The sequence below is a fragment of the Notothenia coriiceps genome, unplaced genomic scaffold (genome assembly GCF_000735185.1).
Source record: "Notothenia coriiceps isolate Sejong01 unplaced genomic scaffold, NC01 NC01_scaffold00032682, whole genome shotgun sequence".
In the NCBI taxonomy this organism is placed as follows: Eukaryota; Metazoa; Chordata; class Actinopteri; order Perciformes; family Nototheniidae; genus Notothenia; species Notothenia coriiceps.
In genome coordinates this window covers 1-13859 of record NW_011365383.1, presented here as the reverse complement: position 1 = coordinate 13859, position 13859 = coordinate 1, and the positions used below count along the sequence as shown (strand labels likewise).

General features: G+C 40.5%; 2 protein-coding genes across 3 annotated transcripts; one reads left to right on the top strand and one right to left on the bottom strand.

The window, feature by feature from the left end:
• The first annotated feature begins 362 nt into the window (after positions 1-362).
• Positions 363-3926, top strand: foxf1 (forkhead box F1). Its single transcript, XM_010789272.1, has 2 exons — positions 363-1622; positions 2797-3926. Exons 1-2 carry the CDS (start codon positions 647-649, stop codon positions 2958-2960), a joined length of 1140 nt encoding a protein of 379 aa, XP_010787574.1. The 5' UTR covers positions 363-646; the 3' UTR covers positions 2961-3926.
• Positions 3927-5760: 1834 nt separating this feature from the next.
• mthfsd (methenyltetrahydrofolate synthetase domain containing) lies at positions 5761-12684 on the bottom strand. Of its 2 annotated transcripts, none has more exons than XM_010789271.1 (8): positions 12539-12684; positions 12108-12211; positions 11433-11546; positions 10913-11026; positions 10693-10783; positions 9570-9682; positions 9020-9145; positions 5761-7842 (listed from the first exon to the last, which is right to left on the bottom strand). In XM_010789271.1, the coding sequence occupies exons 1-8, from the start codon at positions 12564-12566 to the stop codon at positions 7096-7098; spliced, it is 1437 nt and encodes a 478-aa protein (XP_010787573.1). In that variant the 5' UTR covers positions 12567-12684; the 3' UTR covers positions 5761-7095. The 2 variants fall into 2 exon arrangements, with proteins under 2 accessions (XP_010787573.1, XP_010787572.1); XM_010789270.1 differs by lacking the exon at positions 11433-11546 and adding an exon at positions 11287-11400 and having other exon boundaries at positions 12539-12683.
• Between the last annotated feature and the right edge of the window lie 1175 nt (positions 12685-13859).

Below are 13859 nucleotides of genomic sequence, written 5' to 3'. Positions count from 1 at the left end.
ATCAATAAAATAAAGTCATACTAGAAAGCAAGGCTTTTAGAATCTGTATCTAAATGCCCTTTACGTGTAGTAAGTGTTCTGTCGTATAATATGATCATCCATTTTAATTTAGTTCAACTCTGCAGCGTATAATAACATAGGCTATAGGTTTTACTGAATATACTGGAGAAACATTACCTATTTTAATGTAAGGTAGGGGAAAACATTTCCCTGAAAAGTGAACGCACACAGATGTGCATACTTACAGCCCACCACTGGAGTAGGAGGGATCTGGGCGGGTCCCAACATCAGGATGGCCAAGACATCCAGCTTCCAATGCGCTGATGGCAACAGATAAGTAAAAAGTGAGCTCTTCGGACGCACGACAACACACCAACTGAAGTGGAAAGCGGCTCCTGTTCTGCTCCTCATCCCATTTCGGACGCGTTGTACAAGGCTTCAGGCTGCTGCAGGACTGCATCAAGAGAAGAAGTCAGAAGTCAGACATTAGAAGACAGTTTCGATTTTGACTCGTTCGTTAAGTTTGCCTCCGGTTACTTTTTCGACTCTTTATGCCAGCTAACTAGCATCTTACTTAAAGTGTTTATAGCTGGAAAGGTGGACACCAACTATTTTCGTTTGCCATCTCGAAGACTACATTTAACTAATGACGGCAGAGGTCCAGCAGCCCGCCGCGCAGACTCCTGCTCAGAGCAGTCCGATGTCTGCCCCGGAGAAGCCGCACGGACAGACGGCAGTGATGGAAACCGCATCCTCCACTACGAAAACCAAAAAGACAAACGCTGGGATCCGCAGACCAGAGAAACCCCCATATTCATACATCGCCTTAATAGTCATGGCTATCCAGAGCTCTCCAACCAAGCGACTGACGCTCAGTGAAATATACCAGTTCCTACAGAGCCGTTTCCCGTTTTTCAGGGGCTCATACCAGGGATGGAAGAACTCCGTGCGTCACAACTTGTCTCTGAACGAGTGCTTCATCAAGCTGCCCAAGGGCCTCGGCAGGCCCGGGAAGGGCCACTACTGGACTATCGACCCGGCTAGTGAGTTTATGTTTGAGGAAGGGTCCTTCAGAAGGAGACCGAGGGGTTTTAGGCGCAAGTGCCAGGCGCTGAAGCCCATGTACAGCATGATGAACGGCCTGGGATTCAACCACATCCCCGAGTCCTACAACTTCCAGGGGAGCGGCGGGGGACTTTCCTGTCCACCCAACGGCCTGTCCCTGGACAGCGGGATTGGGATGATGAATGGACACTTGACAGGTAACATGGAAGGGATGGGTCTGTCCGGGCACAGCATGTCACACTTGTCAACCAACGGTGGACATTCCTACATGGGAAGTTGTACAGGATCCACCGGGAGTGATTATGCACACCACGACAATTCCGGCTCCCCTCTGCTCACCAGCGGAGGAGTCATGGAGCCTCATCCGGTCTACTCGAGCTCAGCCTCGGCGTGGGCTCCAGCCCCCTCGGCCTCTCTGAATAACGGGGCCTACATAAAGCAGCAGCCTCTGTCTCCTTGTAATCCAGGGGGCAACTCACTGCAGCCCAGCTTGCCCACACATTCATTGGACCAATCTTACTTGCACCAGAACGGGCACAATACTACAGATTTACAAGGTAAGCTTATTCACTTCTAATTGATCAACGTAAAAAAACTCAAACATATTGTGTAAGACTGTGGAAAATTTCATTAGAAAAAACGTGTGAAGATAAATAAAATCATAGTATAATTTCATTCATATTTACAAATAACACCACAATACATTTAATTTCAAGAGGTCTACACAATATTTTCAACCAAGTTCAACAGGTTTTTATGATCGTGGGTCTATTGAACAGCTTTACATTTCCTTAGTGGAATCTCACACTGTATTCGTCACTAAACATGGGCTGATCTCAACTATTGTATTGAAAAGGGAAGAATATAATAAAAATCAAGCCAATTAAGGACTATGAAACCACGTATTTTGTCCCACACAAAAAAAATGTAATCTTCTTCACCACTGTCCGGCTCTAATTAGGCGGTTTAAACTCGCATGGTTTCAGTTTCCGCAATGATAAAGAAAAGAGGGTAGGGATAGTCTGCCGGGACAGTTTAAAGCCGTGCCAATCTCCGGGCAAGAAAAACAAGCGCGGCCAAGAGCAGCCTGCCTTGCCCCGAGGCACCAAATCCTCCGGGACTGGCGTGCAAGAGAGCCACTGTCAATTAGCCTGCAAGCCCGCCTCCGCCTTCCACAAGGTTAATCGCGCTTGCTAAATGGACTTTGGGTCTGTGAGGAATAGGCATATACCCTTGTATCCGACTAAGTAAAAACCAGTGGAGCTATTTATCTGTCCTTTATACATTAAATAAGCCAAAGTAAAGTGTTGTTATTATAAAAAAATAATAATGGTCATCTCTGAGAAAATGTTCCATAATGAGCTTTCTTTTCTTCTTATTCAAACAACATACTTGTTAGTAAGGAATAGGATGGACACTATATTTAATTTAACAAAGTTGTCTCAAGTTATTATTATAATTACTATTTGTATTCTTATTAGTGTAATATTATTTACCCTACAAATAGATCAATGGAATGAAAGTCAGAGTTATGGCTGCTCTAAGATGACATTTCCATCATAAACAGACCTAATTGACAATTAACAATTACAGCCTACATTTTGTATTTATACAATCATTCTATTATGTTTAAATGGATTTTATGTTATAGTTCCAAACAAAATTATTGGAAATTTGCCATGTATCATTGGACATATTTGTGACCATATATTTTAAATTCTTTTTCCACAGGTATTCCTCGGTACCATTCCCAGTCTCCAAGCATGTGTGACCGAAAGGAGTTCGTGTTCTCGTTCAACGCCATGACGTCCTCCGCGATGCACTCACCGAGCAGCAGCTCGTACTACCACCACCAGCAGGTCTCCTACCAGGACATTAAGCCCTGCGTCATGTGAGGCCCCGGCGGACAACCTGCAGACCAGAGGACGGTGTCCAAGGACGGTGAACTGAAAAGAGAACAAATTAGTTAAATAACCACTGAGAGACATAAAGGCATGCCCCGGCCCATGGAGAGCACTCACTGCTTCGAGTATACCGGACTACTTTTCTGTACTGTTTCACACAGCGACAAACACGGAGACAGGCCAATCACAAATCAACCACATAATAATAATATATAATAATAAAGACAAACTTTTTCATGGCATCAACATCGTCCAGCGGGGTAAAGACTGGGTGTATTGAAACCCTGCTGCTGTTTGGTACTTAGTCCTTCAGAGCGGATGACTACCACTTCACATTTTGTTAATGTTTTTTTCTTCTTGAAGTAAGTCAATGTAAAAATGCACACACTTTTATCTGTCTAAAGTTTTAACTTACCTTTTCTTTGACAAATTAGACTGAGGCTCCTTTTTCCCTTTTTTGGACTTTCATACCAGCGTTGAATTTTGGAATGAACAGTTTTGGACATCACATAAAATATGTCCATATATTCTAAGGATGAAGGCACTTTTTGAATAGCCTATGCGCATCTTTTTATTTATTCTTTAGGCCTACATATTTTTAATTTCAGGCGAATTGGCCAAAGAGGTATATTCTTTATTGGCAATATTTGTCAGAACGCTTGTTATTTGTTTTAAAATGAAAATTGAGGATATATTGTAAGCACTGTTATGTCGTTTGTGTTAGATCTATGTAGACCATTACTTTCAGCACTGTATACTTATATAATGTTAGAAAATTAGCAAGGGTCCATCAATGAGGGCTAATCTTTAGGTTATATTACAACAAATCATTTGTAAAGAAATAAAATATATATGTTGGGCTGTTGAAGCCTAAATACACAAAACAATCGATTTCATTACTCATCCACAATTCATGCTAATGTGTTCAGGACTCTGTAAACAAATACCACAAAACATATGTAATTGTTGGCAGCAGTTTAAGATTAAAGGCAATTCTGCTTCTTTCTGAGACATAACACTATGTACAATTACTCAACAGGGTTCTTAAATAAATGTTTAGAATTTCAATTAATTAATTAACGAAAAAGGGGCATAGCCTACTCTTTTACATGTATTTTTTTTATACTAAATCTTTGTTGATAGGGAAGCCAAAATGAAGGTAATATCCACATTAAAGTGGTCCTATACTACACAGAAGCAAAAAAGTCAAGCATGATTAAATCAAATTGACATTTCAAGGGCAAAAAAAATCAGATTTTTCACAAAACAATGATTAATTAGTAATAGATTTTAAATAAAAGGCTTTAGAAATAAATCCTTCACCCTCTATAAGGAGAGTGTAGCAATTAAAGCGTAACAAATCAAGAGGCAGAGATCTCACACGCCTTTGGTTACAGGCGGAAAAACTGCTTTTTGTGATTCATTCTGTATAACTCAGGGTGTGTAAAATACTTCTTTGAATCTACACAAAGACTGGATTTTAACTAACAACTTATAAAAAAAAAAAAAAGGGTTATGTGGGTCTTACATAAGTGGAAGAACTGTTGAGGGTATGTCTTTTTTTCTTTTAATTCTTAATCAGACAAATATCAACCTTGAAAAAAATAACAGAGCCACAGAATTCAATGCACATAAATAATGAATAGGTGAAGTACACACACCATAAAAATCCCACATAGCCAGTTATATTAGAAAAGGAAGAATGCTCTTTGTGTGCTTCATTTGTTGGTTATCATCTGCTAAATCAGTGGTCAGTATTAATGGCTGTATATTTGAGCTATGCAAGTTATAATTGGTACAAAGTGTAGTTTTATTTATTATAAAATGTAGTTTAAGGTTTCAAAAAGAATAACAGTTGCGTCAGTGGGCAGCATGGTGGCAGCAATTTAGCTTTTTAGCAACCGAGTGTTGTGTCTTGAGTAAGATCAAATAACAGGATTGTAATTTAAGAGATCTTGTTCATTTAATGCTGTTTAGGCGTATGTGTACACATACATGTGTCGTAATACTTGTGTAGCTCTGAAATCTCACAACATGACCACTGACTGAACCCCAGTACTCTAAGGCATTTAGAGCACAGGGATGGCAGGCTCAACAGGAGTGGAACAAACTGATGACATTTTGCCGAGGTCCAGTGCTCTGGCGGGGCTGAGAGAAAGAGAGATCGACAGCTGTTCCCTCACCAGGCCTGGATGACAGCTCCATAAAAAGCCAGAGGCCTGCGCTGTGCAGACAGACATGCCGTGTGCCTCAATCAATACTTCAGTGAAAACAGGACACTGGTCTGGCACTGCAGACCGACAGGAGAGTGAGAGACCAAATAATGTGTCTGTCTTTATAGGGCTCAAGATACAGGCTATTGGGTTTTGGTGAGTGGCTTGTGCGCATCTAAGTACAGGTATTTGAGAACAGATTCATCTTTTACTTTGTATCTAAAAACAGGGCAACAATAAATGATCACCCATAGGGTTTGTCTTACCCATCAAGAAACACTGACTGGATTCCTATTCAAAAGGTCCAACATTTCCAAGTCACCAACATGCTTTCTATATCTGTGTAAGTTCAGTGGTCTGGTCTAAGTTTAAATTGGGACGGTTATTAATGCCTCTTTGGTGAAAAGTGTTATTTGCAAGAGTTGTAGGGGTTGAGGTGGAGTGCGGTTTTATGAAAGTTTGCTAGTCGATATCCAAAAACAGGACATTTCCTAAATTCTGCCAATGACCCCAAATCGAAAATAACAGAAAGACACTGCATTTTGTTTGTGGAAAAAAAAGACACTAAGCTGAACCAGTACAGTCAAAAGCTTTAGTAAAGAATGTTATACAGCAACGTGTTACAAACAGTTAACACTAAACAGCAGCCAGGCCTGGTAGAATCTCCTAAAAGTTGAATGTTGGGGCTGGCTGCATAACTTGTCTAACTAAACAGAATGCCTTGAACATCTACTTCCTAATCAACAAAAGGTACAAATATCAACTTTTAAATGTACAATGTGTATTTTCAAAATATCCTGAAAAAAACCTTAGTAAAAACCACAGTACGCAAGTAGAAATCAAAAGGTGTAGCTCCAACGAGACTACACAAAGTCCTAAATGTTTAGATGTTTTCAATCTACAACCAGATCGTAGCCAAATACACTTTACAATCATGTTGGTTTTATAGAATTCCTAAATCCTGTCTTATGAGCAAGGACAAACTATGCAAATCTCATATCACAACTAAAATATGGCTTTTTAAACATCTTCTAAATGTTTCTAACGCCAACATTTGCTCAAATGGCAGTCTATTTCAAATGGAGCACATTGTTATTTTTATTTTTTTCAATTGAATAGGAAAAGAATAATGCAATTATGGGCAATCAAATATTAGAGATGCTGTGAACATTGCATGACATTTTAAGAATAGTTAAAAAAAAAAAAAAAAAGGGAAGGAAACGAGTTTTGCAAAGCGTTTAAAAAAAGTTCATTCGTGAGGTCTATATGGATATAGAAATGTTATACCAAGGATAATTCTCTAAATGTCACGCTTCCGAGCTCGGGAATCATCCAGATTGTATAAACTTTGTAAATTATGTCGCCATCTTTAACAACAAAAACTAACCAGTTAAAAGGTTTTAAAGTCAAGCAGACAAATCAGTCTGAAAACAAAACCCTCTCTGAGGAGGTAACACTGATAACTGGTTGTAGAAATAAAATGTACTGAATACTTTACAACAGTTAACTCTACACTTGTATTTTTAGCAGACTCTTTTGAAGAAATTAATTGCAGTCAAAAAAATAAAAAAAAATTAACCACCTTAAAGCAATGAAGGTTGTGTGTACACAGACCAGTAGGTGTGGTGGTGTGTCTGGATGCGTGTGTGCAAAAAGGCACATAGGTAAATTATTGTGAAATGGTATGTAAAAAAAAAAACCTTTCTAGGGAAATGCTTTTTTATTTGAACAATTGCATATGCAATTCATATTAATTAAGCTCATTAGCCTTAGGGGTCAAATTATATGTCTATGGTCCAAATAACTGATTTCCTCTTTTAGTAAATCCAAAAATATATAAAACAAACTAGATTCTTCTTAAGGCATTTAAGGTTGTTTCACAATAAACTCCTTTGGCTGAGTATTGCTTATTGCTATTCCTGCTCAGCCTTTTCATTGGTGTCATTCTCAGCCTCTGGGGGATCAGTTGTATTCTCCGGAGCCATCGGTGGTCTTTCTCTCCGGTTGGACTGTCCAGCCCTCTTGCCTCCCCGCTGGCTCTTGGCCAGCTCGGCCTGGAGACTGTGACCATTCAGACTGAGATCCTGCAGAGACTCCAGGGCCACCTCTGCAGCCTGAGGGTCGCTGTAGTCCAGGAAGGCCCGGTGCTGAGCCCCCTGCCAGGTGAGCCTCAGTGGGATGGCCTCCCTCTCTCTGAGGGCCGTCTTCAGCTCACTGACACGCAGCCCAGCAGGGATTCCCCCCAGGTACACTGTGGTCACACTCAGAGGGAGCCTACGCTGAGTTGGGACTTCACTTGCACCCTCCTCTTGATCCTTCTCCCTCATGTTATCACCTCTTCTTCCTCCCCTTCCTCTCTTATTGAATTCTCTGTCATTTTCTCCCCCACCATCTCCTCTGCCTTCTTTCCTCACTCTTGGTGGACGCTGTCTCGGTTTCTGATCTGAATCCCCTATTTTCTCCTGTTTGGACTCTCCCTCATCATCCTGCTGTATGTTTCTCCTTGGCCTCCGTCTGGGTGGCCTTTTGGTTTGACCTGTGTGCAGACCAGGCTCTGTTCCCTCGGGTGCCACGCCCAGAGTTACGTCCTTTCCACACTCTTCCTCCAGCTCACGCAGCTTCTTCAGGACGGGGATCTTCTCCAGCTTTTCTGGGTCCAACTGGAGACACAAAACAGTCTCAGTAGGGTTGAAGGGGAAGGGTGTCAAACACACACACCAAACAAATAGACCTTTGAGCCCATACCTACGGAAAAGTCAAATGAATAATCCAAAATCTGATAAGGTAATTGGTATTATTCCATCCTGCTCAGAGCCCATACATAGCAACAGGACAGTTCACTTCCCAAGCAGTTAAAAATAAAGACTGCCCTCTTGATTTGTTGGGCCTGTAAGTGTCTTGGCAGCCTTTGATAGGGAGCCGTCCTGTAAAGGATATACGGGGCTATTGTTTTTGCACTGGCCTGTTTGACCCGACGTTCCCCTACCGCTGCAGAGCCAAGCTGGCTGGGCAGAGGAGCCTTTGATGATCAGACATGGCCTTCCTGCCAGTGAGGTCACTGGGTCCTGTTTACTTACAGGCATGTCTTAAGGAGCCCAGAGGTATTGCACACACTCATGGCAGGAATAATGCACCAATAAGGTCTAATAAAAGACAAATTATCAGATGGAACATCTCCATCAGGGTCAGTGAATCAGAAGCAGTCTTGACTAAAATTTAAATATATACACTTAATTATCTTATTGGCTGTTTTCTCATGTTTTAAGTACTTTGCTTTTTAATTTTTCTTAAAAGTATGTTTATATAAATCGTTCTCTCACAAATACTGATTAAAAAGAGTCAATTGAAGGAGAATGAATACGGCAAACATTGATGATGTGGGATTTCATTACATGTCCATGAGAGGGCAGTGTTGCTCAATATTAAGTAAGGTAGTCGAATCTCTGTACAATCAACTTCTATCTGCTTCATTTGAAAAACATGAAGATCTGCAAGGGTTTTAGTCATGGTTTATTTCCTTCATCTTGATGTCCTATTTTTAAACTGACTTTAAAATAAACCCAAAATTCAAGTCTATTTTTCATAGTTTTATATTTCAACAATTTTACAACAAACTGACTTTTTTGACATGGAAATTATTTTTTAAGATTGACAAACATCATGTGTAATTCGTGGCACAATTCAAACGGGATCGAAAGACAAGTTGTCTCGCTCAATTGACTTCAATACAAACTTTTTTCGAAATAAGGTCCCCGGAAGGGGAGGGACTTCGCCTCTATGCGTGTATACTGGAATACAGTAGAACAAAGCAAAACAAAAATAATCCTTTTAATGTACCTTAGTCCAAATGATTCCCTGTGGTTTGGGGGTCTGGCACTTTGTTTCAATGACTCTGGTGGGTGTGAGGATGTAGTCCACTGTCAGGTCATGACTTTCAATTAACTCCTCAGGAAGGTCCATCACCTGAAAGCATAAATATACCAATAAGAAACAAAAAAGGTGAGTAATGAAGTGTTTGATTAACAGTCCAATGTAAAAATAACCTTATTTATTAACAGAAAAGGGAGGCATTTGTTTGAATGATATTCGCAAGTATGAACTTCTAAATGTGAATGTACGAGTAGGGTTGCGCATTTGATATTATTTATGACATTTTACCCACTAAAACTGATGCAAAATAGACAAAAATAAAAGTAAAAACATGTCTCATCAATTGAGAAATTGTACTCTATTTTATTGCTAAAGCATTCATCAGGTTTTCATTTGATAAAGTTAGTCAAAGTAAAAGATAGCTTTAATGGAATAATAGTTTCAACTGTAATAGAGAAGATAAATATTTTAATTCCATGTTCAGAGTTATGAGCTCTGTTGAAAACGAAAGACTAACCTGGCAGTCGTGGACGATGGTCACCACCACAGTAGACTCATTGACTGCTCCCATTGACACCATCATGCCGTACTCCAAGTCAGCAAAGCCCTCGCCTTTCCCAATGCGCAAGCCTGCGAAGAGCCATAGAGACATAAGTACCATTTCAATGGGAAGTTTTTCCAATGCGATACAAAATAAGTCTACATTCACTGTTAGTGCAGCATTGTTTTGCGAGGACATCAAAGATCTACAAAGTGTAACAAAAAAAGTAAAGATCCTCTGGCTGTAATAAAGTTTCCGATTAATTCATTTGACATAATACATTGGATTTTTATAGCGCTTTTCCTAATGCTCAAATACGCTTCACATAAAATCAGAACCGAAACGGTACAAAGAAAAGTGAAGAGGTACACGGATGCAACAACCTGTTAATGAGAACAAAGTGGCATCGAATATACAGCCAGTTGAAGTGTGTTCATTATGTCTGTTTTACAGCAACACTTTATCTGAACTTTGAAAATGAGGACCGAAAGGCATTGTATGTGATTTTGTTTTCCACAACTCCCTTTCCTCAGAGGGCGAGAATCACAAGCAATGGAAATATTTAATATTATTTAGTCCTTTTTTTAAAATAAAAACCCAGCTTTTCATGATAATCTACAGACCTTGCTGTGAGCAACTTTGTGTAAACCTATGTTTTTCTACCTTAGCACATCTGAAAAGAATGTATTTTTGGAGCTTTAAGCATCACAAGCAGAGTAAATTCATCTAGTTCGATTATATTTGATGAGGCTGACCTCTCAAACTGCAACTCTCAACAGAGCAATATAGATTGATTATCGGCACTACAGGTATAGAAAAACAGGTAGGCCTACTAATGTTTTTAGGAATGAACTGTTCATTTAAAAACTTAAATAGATATTTTAAAATGTCTCTTAACCAGCAAAAACAGAGGCCACACATGTGGCTTTAACTACTTTGTATTTGTGGGTGAGGAGTGCGTTTTAATCTCCATTGTTGTTGTTTAAAAATACTTAAATATCCATATGGTGAAACTGGTTTTGGGCTCAACAGTGAAAAATGAAATAGGTACATTTTAGGCATATGTTCATTTAAATTGGTTATTGCTATAACTGGTCACCTTTCTCGGACACCGCCACAGATCCGACCACCACCAGGTCTACCTTCACCTTTGAATCCAGGCCAACAGGCACACTGAAGTCTTTCACCCCCTACAGGAAGAGGTTTGGAAGAAAGTAAGAGAGATATCAAATATGAATTGAGGAATATTGGGGGGTTTTAAGTCATAATGGCATGTTGGGTGAACATTTGATGGAAATGTGTAAAATCCGATTTGAAACCTGGGAAGAAGAGCAGATGCGCAGCTGTTCTTTGCTGGCCCCCTCGGGAGGAGTGATGTTGTTGAAAAGGCCCGTACGAAGACGAGGAGTTGGGACCAATAAAGTCTTCCCAGCCTGTGAAAGATTATCCCAAATGTTAGCCACCAGATATTTACTATCAGTTAATATAATAAGCAGATAATTAATAGATTGAAAGAGGTTCAGTGATTTATGGTGATAATGACTGAAATTTAACATTTAGCAGATAAGAAATAATTGTTTACACCTCAACAAGTGATATTTAATAAGTTATTGAGTCAAGTAGAGAATTTCTAATACGTGTGGGGCAAATTGACATGTTGTTCTTGGTATGTTTTTCCTCATTGCAGTGCTACCTGAAGCACTGCCAGCCGAGCCCCCTCCAGGGGTTTATCAGGATCCACCTTCACCTCGGCGGCCCCGGTGAACACCGGCAGCTCAGACACTTTGGCACAGGCTGTGAAAGCACCCTGTATGAGAAGAAAGTAGGGAGTTAACTTACTTCCAGAGTGAGAAAGCGAGCTTGCTGCTGGGGCCTGTCTGGGTTAACTTTGACTGTCTTGCTGGACTTGAATTCCTGCAGGTCAGTAAGCCTGTTGCATGCTTGAATTGCACCCTAGGCATAAACAGTAAAGAGACTGCTGTGAAAACCTCCTTCTAGGGATAATATTGTAACAATTTTTTTCCCCATACAACTCCTTAAACAACTATCATTTTCAACAATATAAGGAAAAAAAAGTTACATCTTTATGAAAATGTTTTTGTACTCAAGAGATAACATTTGCTTTAATTATCAATGTATGTGTGCTATATCGCAGGATTTATTGAGCAATTCCACAACATATTACTACTTTGAAAGGTTTTCTAATGTGTGTTGTTATAATTAGCTCCGTGTTAAACATCAGTTTTATTGTAACGTATGGTGTCATTACATCCAGCGTCCTGTGTACACGTGGCCCCCATGCAAAAGACGAGTGAACAAGCAAAGTGCGTAGAGCACCCTGGATAAAATGTGATTGAATGAATAAACAGATACCAGCCTTCGCAGCCGTGTCGACATTAAATCCACTGAATATGTGAGTTAACAGAGTCTCCATTTGGAGTATAACTAGTTTAACGTTACAGAGGCACACCGTGTGGTCCAGCATGCTGTGTCAGTTAAATAGTTGTAACCCGCCTTGAAATTCGGTATTCTGTTATGAACAGGCCTGGGGAAGTTGGCCAGATTATTTTCTTCGATGTAGTCCCAAACTTTCTGACGAATGTCCCATTTCGTAGCTCCTGGAAAGAAACAAGCGCAGGCTTCAGTAACAGACTCAATTTTAAGATATGCTAACATTAGCCTAACTGCTAAACATTAGCATGCGCTCACATTCAAAAATAGCTACAAACCAAACATCCCGAATAGTTAACCTACGGTATTTACTCCTACAACATGCTCAATTGTGTTATTGTCGATCCACATTAGTTTATTCACCATCGGAACAACCAAAATGAATGAAGTACGACGGAGCAGCATTAGCCAAACATTTCCAAATGCTATACATTATCGTGCATCGACATACATTTTTTTAACCACCAAAAATACTTCACGAATATTCCACTTACCCGGATTTATTTGTATAGCAGGCTCCATTGTGTTGTTTGCGAAACAAATTCGTCTCTGGTTTAATACTCGTTATACTCTACACTACACGCAGTTAGGTCCTACACGTGAGTTCAGTAACACAACACTGATGGAACAGCTGCTTGTCACTGTTTATCATTGCTACGGTGGCTCAGAAAGGTCAATTTGAATCAAACGCGAACCTGAAAGCGTCACACGAGGTCCAAAAAGTTGAGCAAGGCAATGCAAGTTTATTTATATAGCACCTTTCAACACAAGGCAATTCAAAGTGCTTTACAAAAAATGAAAGACATTAAGAAAATGGCATTTAAAATCAGTCATTCAACAGCAAAGATAATAAAAATAAACATTAAAAGAAAAAATACATGGATAAAAGTTACAGTGCAGTTTAAGATGTGAATAGTTCAATTAAAAGCAGCGACAAAAAGAAAAGTCTTCAGCCTGGATTTAAAAGTAGTCAGAGTTGCAGCGGACCTGCAGGTTTCTGGGAGTTTGTTCCAGATATTTGGAGCATAATAACTGAACGCTGCTTTACCATGTTTAGTTCTGACTCTAGGGACAGAAAGCTGACCAGTCCCTGAAGACCTGAGAGATCTGGATGGTTCATAATTTAGCAGGAGGTCAGAAATGTATTTTGGGTATAAACCAGTGCTTGAATTGGGCCGGTACTCACCGGTACGCAGTACCGGCACTTCTGATTTTTACCCATGTGGTACCGGCACTAGTAAAATGCCGGTACTCAGCCGCCGGCAATATACGTATATATTGTGAACGCAACGCAGCGCAAATGTGGGTCTGACTCTGCCTCACAGAGGGTGACTGGCTAGACCCTCCAGAAAAACGCGATTCTGCGATCGCAGAATTGACCGCATAATCAGCAAAATGGCGCAGATTTTTAAAAGGCCGCATATTTATCAAAAGGCCGCATAATCTCCGCATTTTTCCACACTGTCACGGCTTGGCTCTCAGCCATAACAAACGCAGCGATGAGACGACGACGTGAGTATGGAAAAAAGAGGAGTTTATTCACGCTCCCCAAAACAACCGACCACCAAACAGGGTTAACAAGCTCTATGCAGGAGGATAGCTGTTCCGGGCTGCTCTTCCTCCTACGTTCCCCCGGGCAGAGAGAGAGCCACTGCAGCCTACTTAGATCCTTTATAGAGGCGCTGATCAGATTGGGAGCACCTGGAGAGAGGCTGCACCTGGATACAATCAGGGAGAGAGAAGCACACACACCCACACACAGGCACACCCACACCAGCATAGGCAGTGAAGCAGGGGTCGTCACACCCCCCCCCT

Coding starts and splice junctions, on each gene's coding strand:
- mthfsd (XM_010789271.1), bottom strand. CDS start 12,566: ATGGAGCCTGCTATACAAATAAATCCGG. Junction 10,784..10,912: donor GCATCTGCTCTTCTTCCCAG/GTTTCAAATCGG, acceptor CTCTTCCTGTAG/GGGGTGAAAGACTTCAGTGT. Junction 9,683..10,692: donor TGTGGCGGTGTCCGAGAAAG/GTGACCAGTTAT, acceptor GGCTCTTCGCAG/GCTTGCGCATTGGGAAAGGC.
- foxf1 (XM_010789272.1), top strand. CDS start 647: ATGACGGCAGAGGTCCAGCAGCCCGCCGCGCAGACTCCTGCTCAGAGC. Junction 1,623..2,796: donor CAATACTACAGATTTACAAG/GTAAGCTTATTC, acceptor CTTTTTCCACAG/GTATTCCTCGGTACCATTCC.